We start from the raw sequence: 22582 nt of genomic DNA on the forward strand, positions 1-22582 counted from the left end.
TTTGTTTTTTGGGAGTTTTTAAATTGCACTTTCAATTTCGATACTTGTGATTGGGCTGTTCATATTTTTTATTTCTTCCTGGTTCAGTCTTGGATGTTTGCACCTTTCTAGGAATTTGTCCATTTCTTCTAGGTTGTCCATTTTATTGGCTTATAGTTTCCTGTAGTAGTCTGTTATAATTCTTTGTATTTCTGTAGTGTCCATTATAACTTCTCCTTTTTCATTTCTAATTTTATTGATTTGAGTCCTCTCCCTTTTTTCTTGATCAATCAAGCTAAAGGTTTATCAATTTTGTTTATCTTTTCAGAAAACCAGCTTTTAGTTTCATTGATCTTTTCTATTATTTTCTTCATCTCTAGTTCATTTATTTCTGCTCTGATCTTTATGGTTTCTTTCCTTCTACTAAGTTGGAGTTTTGTTTTTTCTTCTTTCTCGGGTTGTTTGAGCTGTAAGGTTAGGTTGTTTATTTGAGATTTTTCTTGTTTCCTGAGGTAAGATTGTATTGCTATGAACTTCCCTCTTAGAACTGCTTTTGCTGTGACCCATAGGTTTGGATCAACACGTTTTTGTTTTCATTTGTCTCTCAGTATTTTTTGATTTCCTCTTTGATTTTTTTCAGTGACCCATTGGTTATTTAATAACATATTGTTTAGCCTCCATGTGTTTGTGTTTTTTACAGTTTCCTTTTTTCCTGTAATTGATTTCTAATTTCAGAGGGTTTTGGTCAGGAAAGATGTTTGATATGATTTCAGTTTTTTTAAAATTTATTAAGGCTTGATTTGCGACCTAAGGTGTGAACTATCCTGGACAATGTTTCATGTACACTTGAGAAGGAAGTGTATTCTGCTGCTTTCTGATAGAATGCCCTATAAATACCAGTTAAGTCAATTTGGTCTAATGTGTCCTTTAAGGTTTGTGTTTCCTTATTAATTTTTTGTCTGGATGATGTGTCCATTGATGTAAGTGGGGTTTAAAGTTCCCCACTATTGCTGTGTTACTGTTGATTTCCCCTTTTGTGGCTGTTAGCATTTGCCTTATATATTGAGGTGCTCCTATGTTGGGTGCATAAATATTTAGAATTGTTATATCTTCTTCTTTGATTGATCCCTTGATCATTATGTACTGTCCTTCCTTGTCCCTTGTAACAGTCTTTATTTAAAAGTCTATTTTGTTTAATATGAGTATTGCTACTCCAGCTTTCTTTTGATTTCTATTTGTATGGAAATTCTTTTTCCATAGCCTCACTTTTAATCTGTATGTTTCCCTACGTCTGACGTGGGTCTCTTGTAGACAGCATATGTACAGGTTTTGCTTTTATATTCGTTCAGCCAGTCTATGTCTTTTGGTTGGAGCATTTAATCCATTTACATTTAAGGTAATTATCAATATGTATGTTCCTATTGCCATTTTCTTAATCGTTTTGGGTTTGTTCTTGTAGGTCTTTTTTCTTCCCTTCCTCTTTTGTTCTCTTCTCTTGTGTGTTTTCCACCTAGAAAAGTTCCTGTAGCATTTGTTGTAAAGCTGGTTTGGTGGTGCTGAATTCTCTTAGCTTTTGCTTGTCTGTAAAGCTTTTGATTTCTCCATCAAATCTGAATGAGAGCCTTGCTGGGTAGAGTATTCTTGGTTGTAGGTTTTTCCCTTTCACCCCTTTAAATATATCATGCCACTCCCTTCTGGCCTGCAGTGTTTCTGCTGCACAAATCAGCTGATAACCTTATGGGGATTCCCTTGTATGTTTTTTTCTGCTTTTCCCTTGTTGCTTTTAATATGTTTCCTTTGTATTAAATTTTTGTTAGTTTGGTTAATATGTGTCTTGGCCTGTTCCTCCTTGGGTTTATCATATATGAGATTCTCTGTGCTTCCTGGACTTGGTTGACTATTTCCTTTCCCATGTTAGGGAAGTTTTTTTAGTATAATCTCTTCAAATATTTTCTCAGGTCCTTTTTTTTTCTCTTCTTCTTCTGGGGCCCCTATCATTTGAATGTTGGTGCATTTAATGTTCTCCCAGAGGTCTCTGAGACTGTCCTCATTTCTTTTCATTCTTTTTTCTTTATTCTGTTCTGCGGCAGTGATTTCTACCATTCTCTCTCTTCCATCTCACTTATCTGTTCTTCTGCCTTGGTTATTCTGCCATTGATTCCTTCTACTGTATTTTTCATTTCAGTTATTGCACCGTTCATCTCTGTTTGTTTGTTCTTTAGTTCTTCTAGGTCCTTGTTAAACATCTCTTGCATCTTCTCAGTCCATGCCTCCATTCTTTTTGTGAGATCTTGGATCATCTTTACTATCATTATTCTGAATTCTCTTTCAGGTAGATTGCCTATCTCCTCTTCATTTAGTTGTTTTTGTAGGTTTTTATCTTGCTCCTTCATCTGCAGCAGATTTCCCTTTTGTCTCATTTTGTCTAAGTTACTGTATTTGTGGTCTCCTTTCTGCAAGCTGCAGGATTGTAGCTCCTCTTGCTTCTGGTGTCTGCCCTGGGGTGGGTGAGTTGGATATTGAGTGAGGCCTCCCCTTTGCTCTGTGGTTGTCACCGCCCCTCTCAGGGGCATGGTGTGCTCCGTAGTTGTTGAGGTAGAAGCCCCAAGATCTGTTTCTTAGCTGTGTTTCTGATCTGCAGTGTGAGATAGGTGGGATTGGAGCACTCCCACTTGGAGAGAAGCTTCTGGGTATTCCTCTTCTGGGGCTGTTCATCTGTGAATGTGCTCAGTTGTGTCCCCTTTCACCCATTGTGCAGGCTCACAAAGTACACTGTTGTTTGCACTCCTCTCAGTCCCACCATTTGCTGGCAAATGGCCTTCATGACTCTCAGGTATTGTTTTCACCAGGCCACCAGCACAGATCCATTGAAGTCAGGTCCCAGTACTGCAGTAGTCATGCATCTGTACCCACTGTGGGATCTATGGAGGCAGCTCAGACTCTGGCCTCACCCAACCCTCAACTGTATGTGCACACAAAGCCCACAGCTGCTAAAGCCAGACCCGTATCAGCTGCAGGAGCACTTGTTGTCTGTTTGGATGTTCCTTAGGCAATGAATTTAGGAAGCCATCAGCAGAGGTGTAACTTCATGGTTTGTGTAGCTGTGAGGAGAAATTTCAGGTCTTCTTCCTTAGTTGCACAGCCCCTGGGGCTCAGCTGTGGTTTCAGCTCCACCTCTGCATGTGTTCCTCCCACCAGTTTCTGCTCCCGAGGCTGACCTGGAGCACACGTGTCTGCGCAGGCCAGTGAAGGCATTCACAGGCATGGCCAGCGCAGCTGGAGTAGGCTTTGGCAGGGCGGTGCGTGGGCCACAGGATCAGCGCAGCCTGAGGAGGCTTTGGCAGGGGTGGTTCTCAGGCCCACCAGGACTGGTGTGACCTTTGGAGGCTTTGGCAGGGGCAGCACTTGGGCCCGCCAGGGCCTGCATGGCTGGAGGAGGTTTTGGCTTGAGGGGCAGGCACCCCTGCTAGTGCCTGCAGAGGCAGGGGCCGCCATATGGGGAAGGGAGTTTCAAAGGTGGCCCTGCCCCTTGCATGCCAGTCAACAAATGCACCGTGCTTCTGTGGTGGTCCAGGTTGTGGTTCCCAGTTGTGGAGCTCCTTAGTCCTGTCCTTTCAGGCTGTCTCTTCACAGCCAACATCTATCCTCTCCCTGGGTCTGCTCTCCAAACCCCACTTTCCAGCACCCAGTCCCCCTCTACACCATGAGACACACAACTTGGGCTGGAGTGTGCAGGGCTGTAGCATGGACCATGCACGTAGTTCTTACTCTGTGCTCTCAGAGACTGGTTGCTGCATTCCCCTCCGATCCCCCAAAGCTTCCTCTCTATCCCAGATGATCTCTCCACCATGAGGTGGCTTTCCTGAGTGTGGGAACCTCTCCTCTCCTTAAGCTCCCCTGCCCAGGGTGCTGGTCTCATCCTGTTTCCTCTTTTTTTTCTTTCTTTCATCCTAGCTGGTTGCATGGGGATTTTTCTTGTCCCTTTAGGTGTCCAAGGACCTCCACTAGTGTTCAGTAAATGCCCTGTGAGAACTGTTTCATTTGTAGATGTATTCTTGATGTACTTGTGAGGAGAGGCGAACTCCAAGTCCTCCTATTTTGCCATCTTGACTCCTCCCCCTGATCAATTTTCTTTTTTTATATAAATGTATTTTATTTATTTATTTTTAGCTGCGTTGGGTCTTTGTTGCTGCATGTGGGCTTTCTCTAGTTGCGGCAAGCGGGGGCTACTCTTTGTTGTGGTGTGCATGCTTTTCTTTGCAGTGGCTTCTTGTTGCAGAGCACAGGCTCTAGGTGTGCAGGCTTTAGTAGTTGTGGCATGCAGGCTCTAGAGCACAGGCTCAGTAGTTGTGGTACATGGTCTTAGTTGATCCATGGCATGTGGGATCTTCCCAGACCAGGGATCAAACCTGTGTTCCCTGCATTGGCAGGCGGATTCTTAATCACTGAACCACCAGGGAAGTCCCAATTTTCTTATATTTAGCCAGATTTGCTTTGTGGCCTAGCATGTATTCTGTTCTGGAGAATGTTCTATGGGAACTCGAAAAGAATGTGTATTCTGCTGCTTTAGGATGGAATGTTTTATAAATATCAATTAAGTCCATCTGGTCTAATGTGCCATTTAAGACCTGTGTTTCCTTATTGATTTTCTGTCTGCATGATCTGTCCACTGATGTAAGTGAGGTGTTAAAGTCCCACACTGTTATTGTGTTAGTATTGATTTCTCTTTTAAGGCTGTTAGCATTTTATATATTGAGGTTTTCCTGTGTTGGGTACGTATATATTAATATTTACAATGTTATATCTTCTTCTTGGATTGATCACTTGATCATTATGTATTGTCTCTTGTAACAGTCTTTATTTTAAAGTCTATTTTGTCTGATATGAGAATTGCTACTCCAGCTTTCCTTTGATTTCCATTTGCATGGAATACCTTTTTCTGTCCCCTCACTTTCAGTCTGTATGTGTCTCTAGATCTGACGTGGGTCTCTTGTAGACAGCATATATATGGGTCTTATTTGTGTATCCATTCTGTCAGTCTATATCTTTTAGTTGAAGCATTTAATCCTTTTATATTTAAGGTAATTATCTATTATATATGTTCTTATTGCCATTTTGTTAATTGTTTTAGATTTGTTTTTTTTTTTTTTTTTTTTAAAGGATTTTCTTATTTATTTATTTATTTATTTATTTATTTTTGGCTGTGTTGGGTCTTCGGTTCGTGCGAGGGCTTTCTCCAGTTGCGGCAAGCGGGGGCCACTCTTCATCGCGGTGCGGGGACCGCTCTTCATCGCGGTGCGCGGGCCTTTCTCTATCGCGGCCCCTCCCGTCGCGGGGCACAGGCTCCAGACGCGCAGGCTCAGCAATTGTGGCTCACGGGCCCAGCTGCTCCGTGGCATGTGGGATCTTCCCAGACCAGGGCTCGAACCCGTGTCCCCTGCATTAGCAGGCAGATTCTCAACCACTGCGCCACCAGGGAAGCCCTAGATTTGTTTTTGTAGATCTTTTTTTCTTGCTTTTCTCTTTTGTTCTCTTGTGATTTGATGACTATCTTTAGTGTTGTGTTTGGATTCCTTTTAATTTTAGTATGTACATCTATTATAGATATTTTGTTTGCAGTTACCATGAGGTTTTGGTATAGCGGGCTACACGTGTATACATGACTGTTTTAAGTTGCAGATCTCTTAATTTCAAATGCATTTCAAATATCCTGCATTCATACTCTCCTCCTCTTATGATTACTGGTTTTGATATCATATTTGTATGTAGATGATTTTCTACCTTTTCTACCTTTACTGTATGTGTGCCTTTACTGGTGAGCTTTCCTATTAATTGTCTTGTTTCTACTTCCGGCGTTTTCTTTTCTGCTTAGAGAAGTTCTTTTAGCAGTTGTTGTAAAGCTGGTTTGGTGGTGATGAGTTCTTTTAGTTTTTGCTTATCTGTAAAGCTTTTGATTTATCCACTGAATCTGAACAAGAGCCTTGCTGCTGGACAGAGTGTTCTTGGTTGTAGGTTATTCCCTTTCATCACTTTAAATATATGGTGCCACTCCCCTGTGGCCTGCAGAATTTCAGCTGAAAAATCAGCTGATAGCCTTATGTGAATTCCCTTGTATGTTATTTTTTGCTTTTCCTTTGTTGCTTTTAGTATTTTCTATTTGTCTTTAATTTTTGTCAATTTGATTAATGTGTTTCTTGGCATGTTCCTGCTTGGGTTTATCCTGTATGGGACTCTGTGCTTTTCCTGGACTTGGGTGATTGTTTCATTTCCCATGTTAGGGAAGTTTTCAGCTATTATTTCTTCAAATATTCTCAGGCTCTTTCTCTCTCTCTTCTCCTTTTAGGACCCTATAATGCAAATGTTAGTGCGTTTGATATTGTCCCAGAGGTCTCTTAAACTGCCCTTATTTTTTTCATTCTTTTTCTTTATTCCATTCCATGGCAGTGATTTCCACCATTCTGTCTTCAGCACACTGATTCATTCTTCTGCCTCATTTAGTCTGCTATTGATTCGTTCTACTATATTTTTAATTTCAGTTATTGTATTCTTCAATTCTGTTTGGTTGCTCTTTATATTTTCTGACTCTTTGCTAAAATCTTTTTATAACTTCTCACTCTGTGCATTCATTCTTTTCCTGAGTTATTGGATCACCTTTACAATAATTATTTTGAACTCTTTCTCAGGTAGATCGCCTATCTCCACTTCACTTAGTTGTTCTTGTGTTTTATCTTGTTCTTTCATCTGCAACATATTCCTTTGTCATCTCATTTTGTTCACATTTCTATTTGTATTTTCATGTATGTGGTAGTTTAGTTACATTTCTCAACCTTGGAGAAGTGGCCCTCCATAGGGGATGTCTTATGTGTCCCAGCATTACACTCCCCTTCATCACTCAAGGGCCAAGGACCAACTGTTCCCAGAATAGGTTCTGACTTGTGTTTATGGACTCAGTTTGGCAGGCTGCAGTATGGTGGTTTTCTAGCTTCTGGTGTCTTTCCCCTGGTGAGTGAGGCTGGTCTAGAGGCTTGTTCAGGCTTCCTGGTGGGAGGGTCTGGTGGCTGCCCACTAGAGTTTGGAGCTAGGTGTTGTCCCTCTGGTGGGCAGGGATATGTCAAGTGGTGTGTCTAAAGGTGGTTGTGGGCTCAGTCTTTAGGCAGCCTGTCTTCTGATGTCTGGGGCTGTGTTCCCACCCTGTTGGTTGTTTGGCCTGAGGCATCCCAGCGCTGGAGCTTACAGGCTGTTGGGTGGGGCCAGGTCTTGGGACCAAAGACCCAAAATGTCTGGCTGAAGCCAGAGTGCACATAGGTCTCTGCTATGTCTGCCACCAGCTTTTATGACCCCAGAGAGAGCTACAGCCATCTGCCACCTCCTCAGGGACACTCTAAGACTTGCAGGTAGGTCTGGCCCATGTTCTTCTGGAGTCACTGCTTCTGCCCAGGGTTCCAGTGCCTGCAAGACCTATGTGCACCCTCCAAGAGTGAAGTCTCTGTTTCCCCCAGTCCTGTGGAGCTCCTGCAATCAAGCCCTGCTAGCCTTCAAAGCCAAATGCTCTGTGGACTCCTCCTCCCTATGCTGGATCCCTAGGCTGGGGCAACTGGTGTGGGGCTCAGAGCTTTCACTTCTGTGGGAGAACTTCTGCAATATAATCAATCTCCAGTTTGTGGGTTGCTAATCTGGGCAGTATGGGATTTGAGTATATTGCGAGTGTGCCCCTCCTACCATGGTTTCTTCTTCATGTCTTTGGATGAGGAATATCTTTTTGTTTTTGGTAGATTCCAGTCTTCTTTATTGATGGTTGTTCAGCAGTTAGTTGTGATTTTGGTGTGTTTGTGAGAGGAGGTGAGCTCACGGTCCTTTTACTTCACCATCTTTCTCAACTGAAACTTTTTGAGTACAGTATAAGCTAGAGGTAGAATTTTACTTATTTCTTGCATGCAAATTGTACTAGCAAAATTTATTAAAGCAGTTCATTATTTTTCAACTGATTTGTAATATCAACTTGGTAACAAAAACATTTACAAGACATGTATGTGTGGATCTGCTTTAAGCCCTCTTTTCTGTTCCATTTAACTATTCTTTTAATAATATCACATTGTTTTCATTATTATAACTTTATAATAAGTGAAATTCTTGTCAAGGAGAGACTACAAATTTATATTTTTTCAAAATTGCCTTAGATGTTGGAAATTTGCTGTTCCATGTACGTTTTAGGATCAGCATATGAAGTTGCATGAAAAAAGTTACTTGGGCATTTTGAATTGCATTAAACTTACAGATAATTTGGGGCAAATTTCCATAGTTACGGAAATCAAATGTTCGCATCATGAAAATTACATTTTCTCCCTTTATTTAAAGTCATTCTTTATGTCCACTAATATTTTATAATTTTCTCTATTACAATCTTGTGCATCCTTTGTTTTTATTTCCAGTTTAAGAGAAGTTTTGCTTAATTACGTGTTTTAACTGGTTATTGAATGTAAGGAAACCATTTGACCTTATTTTAAGCCACGTTGTTTTTTTAAATGATAAACTGCTCTGATTGGCTAAAACAAAACATCAGAATGAATCCTATGGAATAAAGATATTAATCTGTAAAACTGAAACATATATACCAAGTCATAATGTAAAACACAAATTTCACTACTTAATGTGTATTACGGTCAAGTTTGAAGCCATTATTTTAAGGTATTTTTGTTTGTTTTTTAGTGAGAATATGTTGATGTACTGTTACTGATTTTGTATGTCTGGAACAATCTTTATTTCCCTTCATTTTGAATAACAGTTTAGTCAGTTATAGGATTATATATTTCCTTAGGAGTGTGAACATATTTCTAACGCTGCTGGTGAGATGCCTGCTTAAATTCAAGTGTTGTTCCTCTGTAGATAACCTCTCTATTCCTTCTGGTAGTATTTTAAGGTTTTCCCTTTTTTTATGATTCTCTGAAATTTTACTTTGATTGCTGACTTAATTTTATGATTCTTTTCAGTACTCAGAATTCATTTTCAATCTAAGGACCCATTTATTTCCTCTTTTGTAGTAAACTCCATTATTGTTTCTTGGATGATATTTTTCTTTCCTTCTCTCTCTTCTTTGTCATTTGTTGACCTCTACTAGCTGTAATCATGTTGAACCTACCAACTTACCTTCCAAGTTTCACAACTGCTCTCATTTTTTTCTGTAATTTACATATTAATTCCTCACTGATTATCATACCATTGGTTCATTCTCACTTTGACTAGTCCAACATAAACTTTATCAATTGGGATTTCTTTTTAATTTGTATTATACTGACCATATTTTTCAGTTCTAAGATTTTTAGTTGTTATCATTTAAATTATTTTTTTCTTATATAATTTTAGCCTCTTTGGTTTCACCATTTCTTGTACTTCTTATAAACATGTATTCCTTTTCCTCTCTGATGAACTCCCCAAAAAGTTATAAAAGTCTCCTTCTAGTTGTTCTATTATTTGTTTTCACTCACTCATCTGCTGGTTGGTGCACTTTTTTTTTTAGCTGTATTTCTTTAAAGTCCATCTATTGTGGAATTTGAATTTGCAGACTCAAGTAATTTTTTAACCTCTCTTCCAGCACTCATTCCCTGTAGTTTGTTGGTTCAGTTGCCTTCCCTTGGCCCCTGGGCCTTAAGCTGCAGCCCTGTCTTTCATAATTCACTTGGATTTTTGCTCCACAGGGCCTATGAGAACTTGAAAAGCCATCATCAACCTGTAAAAGACTGATGTTAGTCACAGGATTGTTTCTGTATTCTCTAAGCCTCTATGGCAAAAACGTCATATAGGACATTGGTATATGAAGGAGATGGCACAGCTTTACTTCAGCCTTATTTTCCTATGTGGCAGCCTCACCCCAGTCCCTGGTTCAAGCAGGCTTTAAACTTGCTCCTGTTCCTCTGTAGGATCCATATTCTAGGGCTCAGAAGTCTGATGTTTCAGTCATTCTAACTGCATTGTATTTCTGTTCTGTTTGCTTATTATTCAAGGAAAATCTTATTTTGTTTTTTGAAATTATGAATCTCTTCTTAGTTTTTATTTTTTATAATTATCATCAATCACGCTATGTTTTTAAAGCCAGAGGTAACCTCGCTGTTTTAATTTTTAATATCATGCTGACCAACAGTCTTGACTCTTCACATATGAAAAGTGAAACACGGCATTTTCCCTTTGCCATACTTTGAGTTCCCAGAGGTTAAAAAAATAGACCTTTCATCTTTATTTGCCACTACCTAATAATCTATGGCACATTGTAAGCATGTAATACACATTTAAATGTATTTAGTGGCTCTTCATCTCATCTTTTATACCTCAGAGCAAAAAATTCATTCTACATGAATTGAAAGATAAAGGAGAGAGCCTTCATCCTATCCTTTCCCCATATTCAGATATATAAAGGATCTAAACCTAAATCTGATTTGTGAAGGTATTTAGAACTCTCTTCTATCTTTAAATACTTAATAATCACATGTCAGTGAATTTACTTTTTTGGTAACTAACTAACTGGTAAAAGATGTATCAAAATGAAATGTTTTTCCAGATTTATCAAAATAGAATATCAAAGGGGTTCTGAATTAAGATGGCAGAGTACAAAGAGCCTGAGTTCATCTCCTCCCACAGAAACACCAAAACTACAACTACACGTGGAACAGCTATTTCTGAGAACAACCTGAATACTAGCAGAATAGATTTTCTACAACTATGCGTATAAAGAAAAGGTTACATCAAGACAAGGAGGAGGAGCAGAATGGTGTTCTAATCAGAACCCACACAACTAGTATAGTGGCACACAAGCAGCAGGAATATCAGAGCTGCAGAGGTGCTCCCTGAGGAGCAAGGGTTCAAAGCATCACCTTGGGCTCCCCATCCCAGGGGACTTGCACTGGAAAGAAGAGCCCCATCTTTGAAAATCAGTGAGGACTATGTCCAAGAGAGCTGGAGGGCTGTGGGAAACCAAGACTCTGCTTTTGAAGAGCTCGTGCACAAACTCACTCCAAATTCCAGTGCAGAGGCAGTAGCTTGAAAAGCACCTGAGTCATGAGATTCATTGACTGATTTTGGGGCATGTGCCAGAGTGGCAGGAATCTGTTGGAACTTTCTCCAGGTACAGAAGTGCTGAAAGGCAACATGTTTTTAAACTCTCCTTCTACCTAGCTGACCTAGTGCTGGGAGGCACCATTTCTGTCATTATCCATCAACCCAGCTAACAACACTGGGCACCCTGTTCCAGTGTTCCCAAGGACCTGCCCTGCCCAGCTCACCTACTTTGGCAAGTTCATCCAAAGTGGCTCCTTCTCTGCCCAACCTGGCAAGCTGCCTTGGATGACAATGGTGTCCCTCCAAAGCAGCTCATGCACTGAGGGGCCATCCCACATTGTGGCTGTCCTCAGCTGGTAACTGCATCCCTCCAAAGCAGCAACCACTTTGGGGAGGAGTCAGCTCCACCTATCAGGGTGCCCACAACAGTTAGAGTCAGAGGTTACAGCCAGCTGGCCTGGGGGGCTACCCCCAGTGCACCTGCAGCAGTCACAGCCCAACCACCCACAGGAAAAGTACACACTGCCCTGGACCACCTGACTCTGGTGACCACAGGGGATTGTGCCTCTGGGCCCAACAGGACACTTTCTACATAAGGCCACTCTTTCAAGACTAGGAGACATAGCTGATTATTCTAAGTACCTAAACAAACACAGACTTAGGCACAATGAGGAGACAAAGGAATATATTTCAAATAAGAAAACAAACAAAACCTCAGAAAAGAAGCTAAATAAAACATAGATAAGCAATTTATGTGATAAAAAGCTCAAATAGGCTCACCAAACTTGGGAAACAAGTGAATGAACTCAGCAAGCTCTTCCGCAAAGAGAAAATATAAAAAAAAGAACCACTCAGGACCAAAGGATACAATAACCGAAATAAAAAATATAATAAGGGGAAGGATCAGCAATCTGGAAGACAGGTTAGTGGAAATCACCCAATTGGAAGAGCAAGAAGAACGAATAATTTAAAAACGAGTATAGTTTAAGAGACCTCTGGAACAATACAATGCAAACTAAGATTTGCATTATAGGGATTCAAGAAGGATAAACAGAAAGGAATAGAAAAACTTTTTGAAGAAATAATGACTGAAAACTACTTTAATGACTGAAAAATCGCAAACAATCTAGCCTTACAACTGACACCACAGAAATACAAAGGATAGTAAGAGATTACTACAAAAAATTGTACACCAACTAATTGAACAACCTAGAAGAAGTGGATAAATTCTTAGAAAATCTCAGCAGACGAATTGCTGGTAATGAAACTGACTCAGTAAAAAAGCAAATAAACAAAAAACCAAAAAACTCCCAACAAACAAAAGTGTAGGACCAGATAGCTTCACAGGTGAATTCTACCAAACCTTTAAAGAAGAGTTAATACCTCTCCTTCTCAAACTATCCCAAACAACTGAAGAGGAAAGAACAATTCCAAACTCATTCTATGAAGCCAACATTACTGATACAAAAACCAGATAAAAACAGTACAGAAAAAGAAAGTTACAGGCCAATATCCCTGATGAACATAGGCAGTACACTGTTTGACATTGGTCTTAGCAGTATTTTTTTGCATCTATCTCTTCAGGCAAGGGCAACAAAAGTAAAAATAAATGTGACTATATCAAATTAATAAGCTTTTGTACAGTGAAGGAAACTACCAACCAAACAAAAAGGCAAACTACTGAACAGAAATATGCATATACTTTGATTAAATTGTTTTCAGTTTAATTTACCACGATATAAATAGGATCTGTAACTCAGCAACAACCTCCCATGGCATCTCTTAAATGTCATCAAACATAACATAGCCAGAGTTATCTTCATAAAACAAAAGTCCTATTATATACTTACCTTAGAACACTCCATTGTTTTCCCTTCATCTGCTAAAGAAAATCATAACTCCTTATCTTGAATATTAGTATCTCAGTGTTCACTGTGCCATTTTCACAATAACCAAAGGTAGAAACTCGTGTCCATAAACAGATGAATGGATAAATAAAATGTGGTATATACATACAATAAAATTATTCAGCCATAAAGAGGGGAATGAACTTCTGACACCTGCTACAATATGGATTAACCTTCAAAACATTATACTGAGTGAATTATGCCACACACAACAAAACATATATTGTATGAATCCACTTATATGAAATATATACAATAGCCAAATTCATAGAGAAAGAAAATAGATGAAAGATTACCAGAGACTACAGGGAGGGGGGAATGGGGAGTAATTGCTTAAACAGGGTTTCTGTTTAAAGGGAGAAAAATGTTTTGGAGGGACTTCCCTGTGGCACAGTGGTTAAGAATCCACCTGACAATGCAGGGGACACCGGTTTGAGCCCTGGTCCGGGAAGATCCCACATGCTGCAGAGCAACTAAGCCCATGTGCCACAACTACTGAGCCTGCGGTCTAGAGCCTGTGAGCCACAACTACTGAAGCCTGCATGCCTAGAGCCCATGCTCCGCAACAAGAGAAGCCACTGCAATGAGAAGCCCATGCACCACAATGAAGAGTAGCCCCCCCCCCACTTGCTGCAACTAGAGAAAGCCTGTGTGCAGCAACGAAGACCCAATGCAGCCAATAAATAAATAGATTTATTTTTAAAGTTTTGGAAATAGACAGTGATGGCTGCACAATATCATGAATGTAATTGGTGTCACTGAATTGTACCATTAAAAGTTGAAATGGCAAATGTTATGTTTTATATATTTTTTACTTAATTTTTAAAATTAATGTAATTATTAATAATGTAGCATACCCAAAATTATTGAACTGTACACTTTTAATGAATGAGTTGTATGGTATGTACATTATATCTCAATGAAACTTTTTTTTCTTTAGTACTTCTTATCTTGGCAGACCAAATCCTTCAATATTGGACTTCTCTCTAGGACTCGATAGCCTCATCTCACACCATTCATGCCATGAAACCCACGTTCTAATCATACCAAATGATATGTCACTCCTTGTCTACCCTGTGCTTTTTCATGTCTTTATACTTAAAATTTTCTGAGCCTTTAGTCTAGAAGAGTAGTTTGTAATCTTTTTTGTTCTGAGGACTTTTCCAGTCTTAAAAAGTATTGAAGACTCCAGCAAAATTTTTGTGTATGTGAGTTACATCTATAGCTATTGTGTTAGAAATTTAAACTAAAAAATTTGTTTTGATATGTATTAATATATTTTAAAAAACAAAAATGAATTGACTGCATATTAATATAAATAACATCTACAAAAATAGCTGTATTTTTTTAAAATGAGAAGACAGCATTGTTTTATCATTTTATAAATTTGTTTACTGTCTGGATTACTAGAAGACAGCTGGATTCTCACATCTACTTTGTACAATCTGTTGTGTTGTTTTAGTTGAAATTTGTGAAGAAAATCCAGCTTCACACAGCAGTGAAGTTGGAAAAGGAAGGAGGGTTTTAATAGCCTTTTCAGATAATTCTGGATATGATTTTATACTACAACAACACAAGTGGTAGTTACTTAAAGGTTAGCTTCAGTGTGGAATCAGAAACCATAGTGATGAACTTTTCCTATTCTGTTACATTAAAATTCATTGGTCTATCTTATACTCTGAATGGATCATTTACCCAGGCATGATTTTATCACGTCATTTGGAAAATATTGGTTCCCTGAGTTATGCATGTCCTCCAAATGCTGACAATTTCAGCATGCAACACCTCCCCACCCCAAATCACTAGTAATATCACTACCCATCTCATCAGAAAAACCTTTAAGTGTTGGGAAGCTACCAAGCTAACTGTGGTGGATACAAGTCTTGAAAATTTTAAATTTTACTTGAAATCTTGATTTTTATTATTTGCAATAAATAATGTAGGTCATTTTCCTTGGAGTGACAGACTCATTGTATTTAGTCTGCCATACACCCAGGTTTGAATAACCATAGTTTGTCTGTTCCTCATTCTTTTAAGTAAAAAATGATATTCCTTAAAAAAAGCATAATCTCAAATAATGACAGAAATACATGGTATCCTTCAGGCAACTATACTTCAGAATGCATCAAAGTTCCTTATGTGTATTTTATAATATCACACAGCATATTAAAGAGATGTGTATTGAAGGATTAATATTTAATAAAATTAATTATTTTACTTTTTCTTCAAGGACATTCTTAAGTGAAACTGGCTCTTTTTTTTTTTTTTCCTGCTATTAAGTGGCAGTGAAAAATACAATGACTACTAGTACTGTTTGGTGCCACTGTATTGATTAGTGCTAAGGTACCAGCAATTTAGCCACAATGGCTTTTGCACCATTGGTGCAAATGTCAACATAGTGGAAAGGCAAATATCTAGTATTATTATGAAAATAATTTTGATCTCTTAGACTCCTTGAACATGTATTGGGAGACCCTAGGAACCACATTTGGGGACCACTGGTCTAAAATTCTTCCTCCTCCTCTCTTCTCCACCTGGCTCAACAGACAGACTCCTATTGATCCCTTACAGTTCCTCAACTCATCTCAGTGGCATCCTCTACGCTTCCCCAGAAAGATTATTTATTCTCTAGGCCTTGAGTATATTATAGATTCTAGTGAATTTCAATGTCTGTTTACTCATAGTTTTCTTCTTAAACTATGGCTTCTAAAGGTCTATGGACTCATATTCATCTTTATACCCAGGGTACCTGACAAAGAATCTGGAGCACAGAAAATGAATAAGTTAGTTAATAGATTACAGATGCAACATAAGCACTTCCAACTCTGAATTGTGTCAGTCTAGGAAAATGGAGGGAGGACCAAAGAGAATTATAATGTAAACTTCATAGGGATATACCCAAAGAATCAGTAAGTCTCGAATATGTCTCAACTCTATGATCAGTATGGTTATAGTTGCATCTTGATATATATACACACACACACAGGGAAGCCAAAATGGCATGTGCTGGAATATACAAATTGTTATGAAATTATCAACAAGTATAGTAACCTAGAGAATAAAGAAACAAGAATGTGTATTTGTATATGCTTGAAAGTACACACTTGAACTGATTTGGAAAGGCTTTCAGGTTTGAATAGGCAAAAAGGATTGTGAGGATATTAAATATTGAAAGAACAAAATTGTGACAGGCTTAGCATGGGATGGCAATGTACAATAGGGAGTTTGATGTGTTTTTCACATGAGTAAGCATATGAATAGATGCTGGATCTCACTAGTTATCAGGTATATTAACATAAGTTGACTATTTTTACATATTAGTCATAAGCTAATAAAAATTATAAAATCACTGTCAAAAGTGTAGGAAAATGGATCTTTTTATAAACAGTTAATGAAAACATAAATTGATATGGTCTTTTTGGAGAAATTTGACCAGTTCTAAAAAAAATTAAATAAAACGATTGATTTTGCAATTCTATTTCTAGGATTCTATGCTAAAGAAATATTCACATGTGTGAAAAAACATATTTATGTGCACAAATGTTCACTGTGACATTGTAGGTAGTGATAAGACACCAAAAACAACCTAAATGATTGTCAGTGAGAAAATGGTTAAATAAATTAGTTTACTCTTAGTATAGGATAGATACAGGCTTTCAAAAGAATAAGATAGAGCCTTATCTTAAATAGCCTTAAAAGCTTTTAAAGATATATTGTAAGTGAAAAAAAGCAGGTGAATATTGTATCATTACATTTTTGTAATTACAAATGATCCACATACCTAAAGAAAATTCTGGAGGCATGACAGCTGTCACTTACGAGTAAGTAAATGGAATTGATGTTGCAGGGATGAGGCAGAAACTTCAGTTAAAAATCCATATTACTTGAACATTTTATAATTTATGTATTATTTTGCAATTTAAAAAGTAATGAAAAAGACTGACCTCAGTATAGTGAAATTGGAAAAGTGAGGAATATATGGAAATCACATAGAGATAGAGAAGAGAGAGATGCTGAATGAGGAATATGAAGATTGTCCCTGTAAAAGTTGGATGACAGGAAAGAGGTTTCTCTAAATTATAATATGTAGATAATTCACACAATATTATGTTTGAGTCCTGTAAAATATTAAAAGTATTGTCCTGTAGAATATTAAAAATATTTTTAAAATATTAGATTATTTAATAACATTTTCTCATCAAGACTGTCATATATATGCACACAAAAAATCTGATACTTGAGAAAATAAAATTCACTGAATATAATTAGGTAGATATTCTTAAAGATATAATTTCACCCACTGGAAGAAAATAAAATTAGTAAGTTTTATACTGAAAAATTATTTTCCATGAATTTTAATACACTTATTTATAAGAAACATTATAAAGGAATATACTGAACGTTCCATGATTAGAAGCTAATAATCATAATATTCACACTGTACATGCTAGCAGTTAATTACTTCTTTGACTTTTGGGGGTTTGGATGCTATAGTTTCACTCATTCTTGAATATAAACTCTAGGAAAATATAATTGCTACATGTAATTACCACTCTAATTTCTCTACTACTCCAAATGATACTTGTTTCCACCAAACTGTTTAAAAATAAATTGTTGTACTTACTTTCAACGATTACTTGTCTGTCTTCCCAGTTATCTTTAATAAGCTGTATATTTCCAAAGTGTGCATCGCTGTAGAAGATTCGGTTGGTGCCTTTTCTTCTTTGATTATAGTCAAAAGCCAAAGCTATGACATTCTTGAAATAATGTGGATTTTCGTATGGCCTTATTGGTGAATTTAAATTGGTTTCATCAGAAAGATGTATACTTTTTAATATTGTTCTCCCTGAATACAGCAAATAGCCTTCATGCCTTAAGCAAGTAACTCCATCCTCTGCCAAATATCCATGGGCACAAGCACAAGTTCTCTGGGAATTTCCTCGATAAAGACAGAGTTGCTGACATCCCCCATTGTCCTTGGCACAAACATTGGTCCCTAGGGAGAAGAAAAAGATATACACACACGTATGTTTGTGTTTTTTCTTAGAAAAATATTAAAAATTTAATGTTGAATATTCTGGGTTATTTTATGCTTAATTTTTAGACTGGTCAGTATAAATCCAAACACTATAATGTACTGCTATTTTTAATCACTTCAGTTTAAAACCTGGGATTTTTTATTTCAAAGATCACATTCTTCTGCTCCCCTGACCATCCAAAGAGAAGCATAAAAAATTTCCCTTAATCATCCAGTTGAGTGCATAACTCTTCTGAAACTTGATACTGAGATTACAATAGGTTGTATATATTGTAATCTTTGGTACAAGTAACTGATTCACTCAAAACAAGAACTGCATTCACCAAAGAAATATGCAGTACCTTAAACTCGGTGTCTTTGAAGTATATAAGATATCAAAGAAATTTATGGCTCCAATGTGCCTACCTTCCTAAGTATATTGGGCATAAGTTTTTCACTCCAGTTTTGAGTGAAGATGTAACATGATATTAAGATTTCTACATCAGACTAATTCTCCTCTATGAATTCATCATCCTCTCCAAAATTATTATACCTTCCTTTGATGTCAAGAAAATTAATTACAGTTTACTCTAATGGACATTTAAAATGAACATTATCTTAATGGAAGTGATATTAAAAAAAATCCAAATCATGTAATATCAGTTTCAAAACATATTTTAAAGAAATGATGACTCTGAACTTAGTTCACACTAATAGCAACCTTCTGGAGCCATCATCACTTTATGTATTAAAATATAATCTGACATGAAAACAACCTTTTGGGCCAAGTAATGTGGCATATTTAGTTAGTTCTAAATAAAGTGTGTGACTATTAAAAAAAAATATATATATATATATAATATATATATATATAATCAAAAAAACCATTTTGGCTGCTTTTTACTCTCTAATATCCTAATTGTGCTTTGTATACTTCGTTGAATATGTATATTTATCAAGTGTTTCTATATTACTTAGTCTAAACCTATACTGAAGCCATACCAGGTATATAACATGTCCATATACATGCATTGTCCTAGGCAAAACTATCCATGAACTATTATATATTCATTTCATTAGGCTACTATATGATTTTTGTAGGAAATTAGATGTAAAAAAATAGAGTCTTGAGGTTTTGGACTCATATAAGAATTAATCCCTAACTTAAGTTTGATAAATAAATGTCAAAAAAAAATAAGAGAAAGAAATAACATAAAACGTATTTATCATACAAAAGTGCTGACCTTTCTCTCTTACTCGGTTAAAGATTTTAACCTCCTTCAGGTTGACTCCAAGACCCGTTCTCATGGTTACAGTTTCTGTGGCATCATTCTTGTGGCCCCTTCTGATGGACCCGTTGGCATGTGCTCTGCCAAGAAATTGAACATACGTGATCAACAATCTTTAATCCAAATCAAGCCAGTTATTTAAGCTGAAGGTAACAGATGGCCCAGCAGAAGGGAAAGAAACCAACATTAGTCTGTGACATTGAAAGGGTTGAGCCTGGAATAGCAAGAGTGACTGCCTCTTCTGTGGAAATTACATGGTTTTGTGAGATCCTTTCTGTGACCTTGCTAAGGAATGGCTAATCCTACAAGGGTAAAGCAATTGGCACTAAAATAACATTTTGAGACTCAAATACTTATGAAAAAATAAATTACCTGTCAGACCAGTAGATGTAAGCCCCAAAGACTGCAACTGAAAACATATCCACATTGCTCCCTGACAGCACCGTCTCTCGATTCCCGCCAGTCTCAAGGTCAATTCTTTCTATCTTGTCTGTACGAGCATCACACCAATACAATTTATTTTCCTAAGGTTGATTGAAAAATAATATTACAAGCTGTTTTTGATTGTTTTATAAAGAAAATAAGAGAACACTAAAAGTAGACTAATACAAGTTGGCAGTTAATGCACTTTCAATGCTTAAGAAATCCAACAGACCTCATAGTCAATGGAGATGCCATTTGGCCATGCTATTCCCATGCTTACGAGGATAACCTTCTCTGAGCCATCTAAACGAGCCTTTCCAATGGATGGCATCTGTCCCCATTCAGTCCAGAACAAGTAGCTGAAATTAAATTGCAGATAAATGCAGATAAACACAAAACTGCATATTATTAATAACAACAGCAATACCATTCATACTAACAGAAAATAATACCATTTAAAAATCAATATGTGTATTGTTTGCAATAAAATAATTTTTATTATAAAAAAAATTTAACCATTCATAGAAATCACAAGGAAGAATTTCCAAAATACCTTTTGTACACGCTGCTCCCTATCTGAAATGCTTTTTTTCAACCTACTTGCTTAATTCCTTCTGTTTTTTTAATATATCAAACATTGCCCTCAAGAAGCCTTTTGTGTTCTCTCTGATTATTGCACCATATACTCTGCTTCATAGCATGAATTAGAGTGGCAAATTTACACTTGTGTTTCTTTACAAAGTTACTGTTTATTAATATTTTTTGCTCCCATTAGACTTTAAGCTCAGTGAGGACAGTGATTGTTTTTCTTATTCACTAGTATACCTACAGCACTAGGTAATTTATGAATGTATACATGAATGCATTATAACTTTCAATTCTGTCCACTTAGATTGCTAAATGGCTATGCAGCGTTGAATTTTATAAATCATCTTGTGAAGGCATCTTAAAACATGAATTTATACAAAGCAGACATTTTTTTTTTTTTTAATATTTATTTATTTATTTATTTTTAATTTATGGCTGTGTTGGGTCTTCGTTTCTGTGCGAAGGCTTTCTCTAGTTGTGGCAAGTGGGGGCCACTCTTCATCACTGTGCGCGGGCCTCTCACTATCGCGGCCTCTCTTGTTGCGGAGCACAGGCTCCAGACACACAGGCTCAGTAATTGTGGCTCACGGGCCCAGCTGCTTCGTGGCATGTGGGATCTTCCCAGACCAGGGCTCGAACCCGTGTCCCCTGCATTAGCAGGCAGACTCTCAACCACTGCGCCACCAGGGAAGCCCCCAGACATTCTTATTTTAGTAATCTTTTAACGTAATTTGGAAGGACTGTGGAAGAAAATAAAATATAGAAGAAAGAAAATCCATAGTATGCTGAAATATAACATGTCAAAAAATGAAATGTTAAAAAACAGAAGGTACATAATCCATGTTTCTTTCACCTATTCATTCAATAAATATAGTATTTATATTACAATACAGAAATTCATGCTTTCAGATAAATCAGATCTATTCTTTTGAAGTTATGCCCAGTGAAGTTTTATTCAGCTGTCAGATAACAGCAATGACTAAAGTTTAGAAAAATATGGCAATCATTGATTCATTCAGGTAAAAATGAGTGTGTATTCTGTGCATATCTGAATACATATATAACAGCAATCATACACAAGAAGAGAAAGTGAGACTGCATATAGGAAAAGCAAAGAAGACCTACATTCATATTTTGTATTATTTATCCATGAAAAATGATAAACTACATAACATATGTATTTCCTTTATGCATATTGTTTTGATTTATTTTAAAAGTTGATTTTTTTCCCCTGAAAATGGTGTACAAAATAAATGCATTGGACTTTTACACCCAGACAAATATGAGGTGTGGCTGGAATCCCAAGTATATTAATCCTGAAGAAACTTTCATTCATATTTACAAGCTCTATAAATCAAAAAGGGAAAACTTTGTAGCAAGAAATCCAGTTAATATTGGTTAGATCTAGGTTGAAGCAGGCATGGAAATATCTATATTTCTATTAAAATTACGATTTTTAAATCTTTAAGGGACATTGCATTAAAAAATTATTAAAAATAAAAACACTGGGCTTCCCTGGTGGCGCAGTGGTTGAGAGTCTGCCTGCTAATGCAGGGGACATGGGTTCAAGCCCTGGTCTGGGATGATCCCACGTGCCGCGGAGCAACTGGGCCCGTGAGCCACAACTGCTGAGCCTGCGCGTCTGGAGCCTGTGCTCCGCAACAAGAGAGGCCGCGATAGCGGGAGGCCCGCGCATCGCGATGAAGGGTGGCCCCCGCTTGCCGCAACTAGAGAAGGCCCTTGCACAGAAACGAAGACCCAACACAGCCAAAAATAAATAATAAATAAATTAAAAAAAAATAAAAATAAAAATAAAAAAATAAAAACACTATTTTAACTGAGAGGTAAAATGTGTTGCTTCATTTAACTTTGCAAGGAGAAATTTTAGCATTACTAATGACATTAAAATGACAAGTCAGTCATTTGTTAAGATGACAGGGATGTTACACTGTGAAGGAGGCATTTTGGGAGCCAAGACAGACCTGCCCTTATTTATTCAATCTGATTCTTGTCATCTACTTTTAATACACTCCAGAGTTCAAATATGGAAGGCAATGGGTATAATATACCTTTTATTTAATAGTAATCTTTCAAATGTACTAAATGACTAATAAAAATATTATACCAAGTGAGTAGGTCAAATCAGCCATTTAACATATTTAATTCTCACAACTTTGGAAATTGCAGTTCAGGAAGTTAATGATCCACAGTCACATGGCTGATAGGGGAACTGCACTCAGGCTTTACTTACCCAGGGCTATACCTTCTTCTCTATGCTGTCTCACCAAATAGAAATATAATACAACAATATAATAATCTTAAATCAAGTGATA

The 22582-nt window shown here is 37.3% G+C and overlaps 1 protein-coding gene across 1 annotated transcript in view; it reads right to left on the reverse strand.

The window, feature by feature from the left end:
• Positions 1 to 22582, reverse strand: part of LRP1B (LDL receptor related protein 1B) — a gene marked incomplete at its 5' end in the record, with an annotated part of 1526008 nt that overhangs the window by 471326 nt on the left and 1032100 nt on the right. The window contains 4 exon segments of the mRNA XM_057550915.1: positions 17557 to 17928; positions 19194 to 19318; positions 19611 to 19762; positions 19894 to 20020. Coding sequence (XP_057406898.1) covers positions 17557 to 17928; positions 19194 to 19318; positions 19611 to 19762; positions 19894 to 20020 — 776 coding nt within the window.

Source organism: Balaenoptera acutorostrata, chromosome 8 (genome assembly GCF_949987535.1).
Source record: "Balaenoptera acutorostrata chromosome 8, mBalAcu1.1, whole genome shotgun sequence".
NCBI lineage: Eukaryota > Metazoa > Chordata > Mammalia > Artiodactyla > Balaenopteridae > Balaenoptera > Balaenoptera acutorostrata.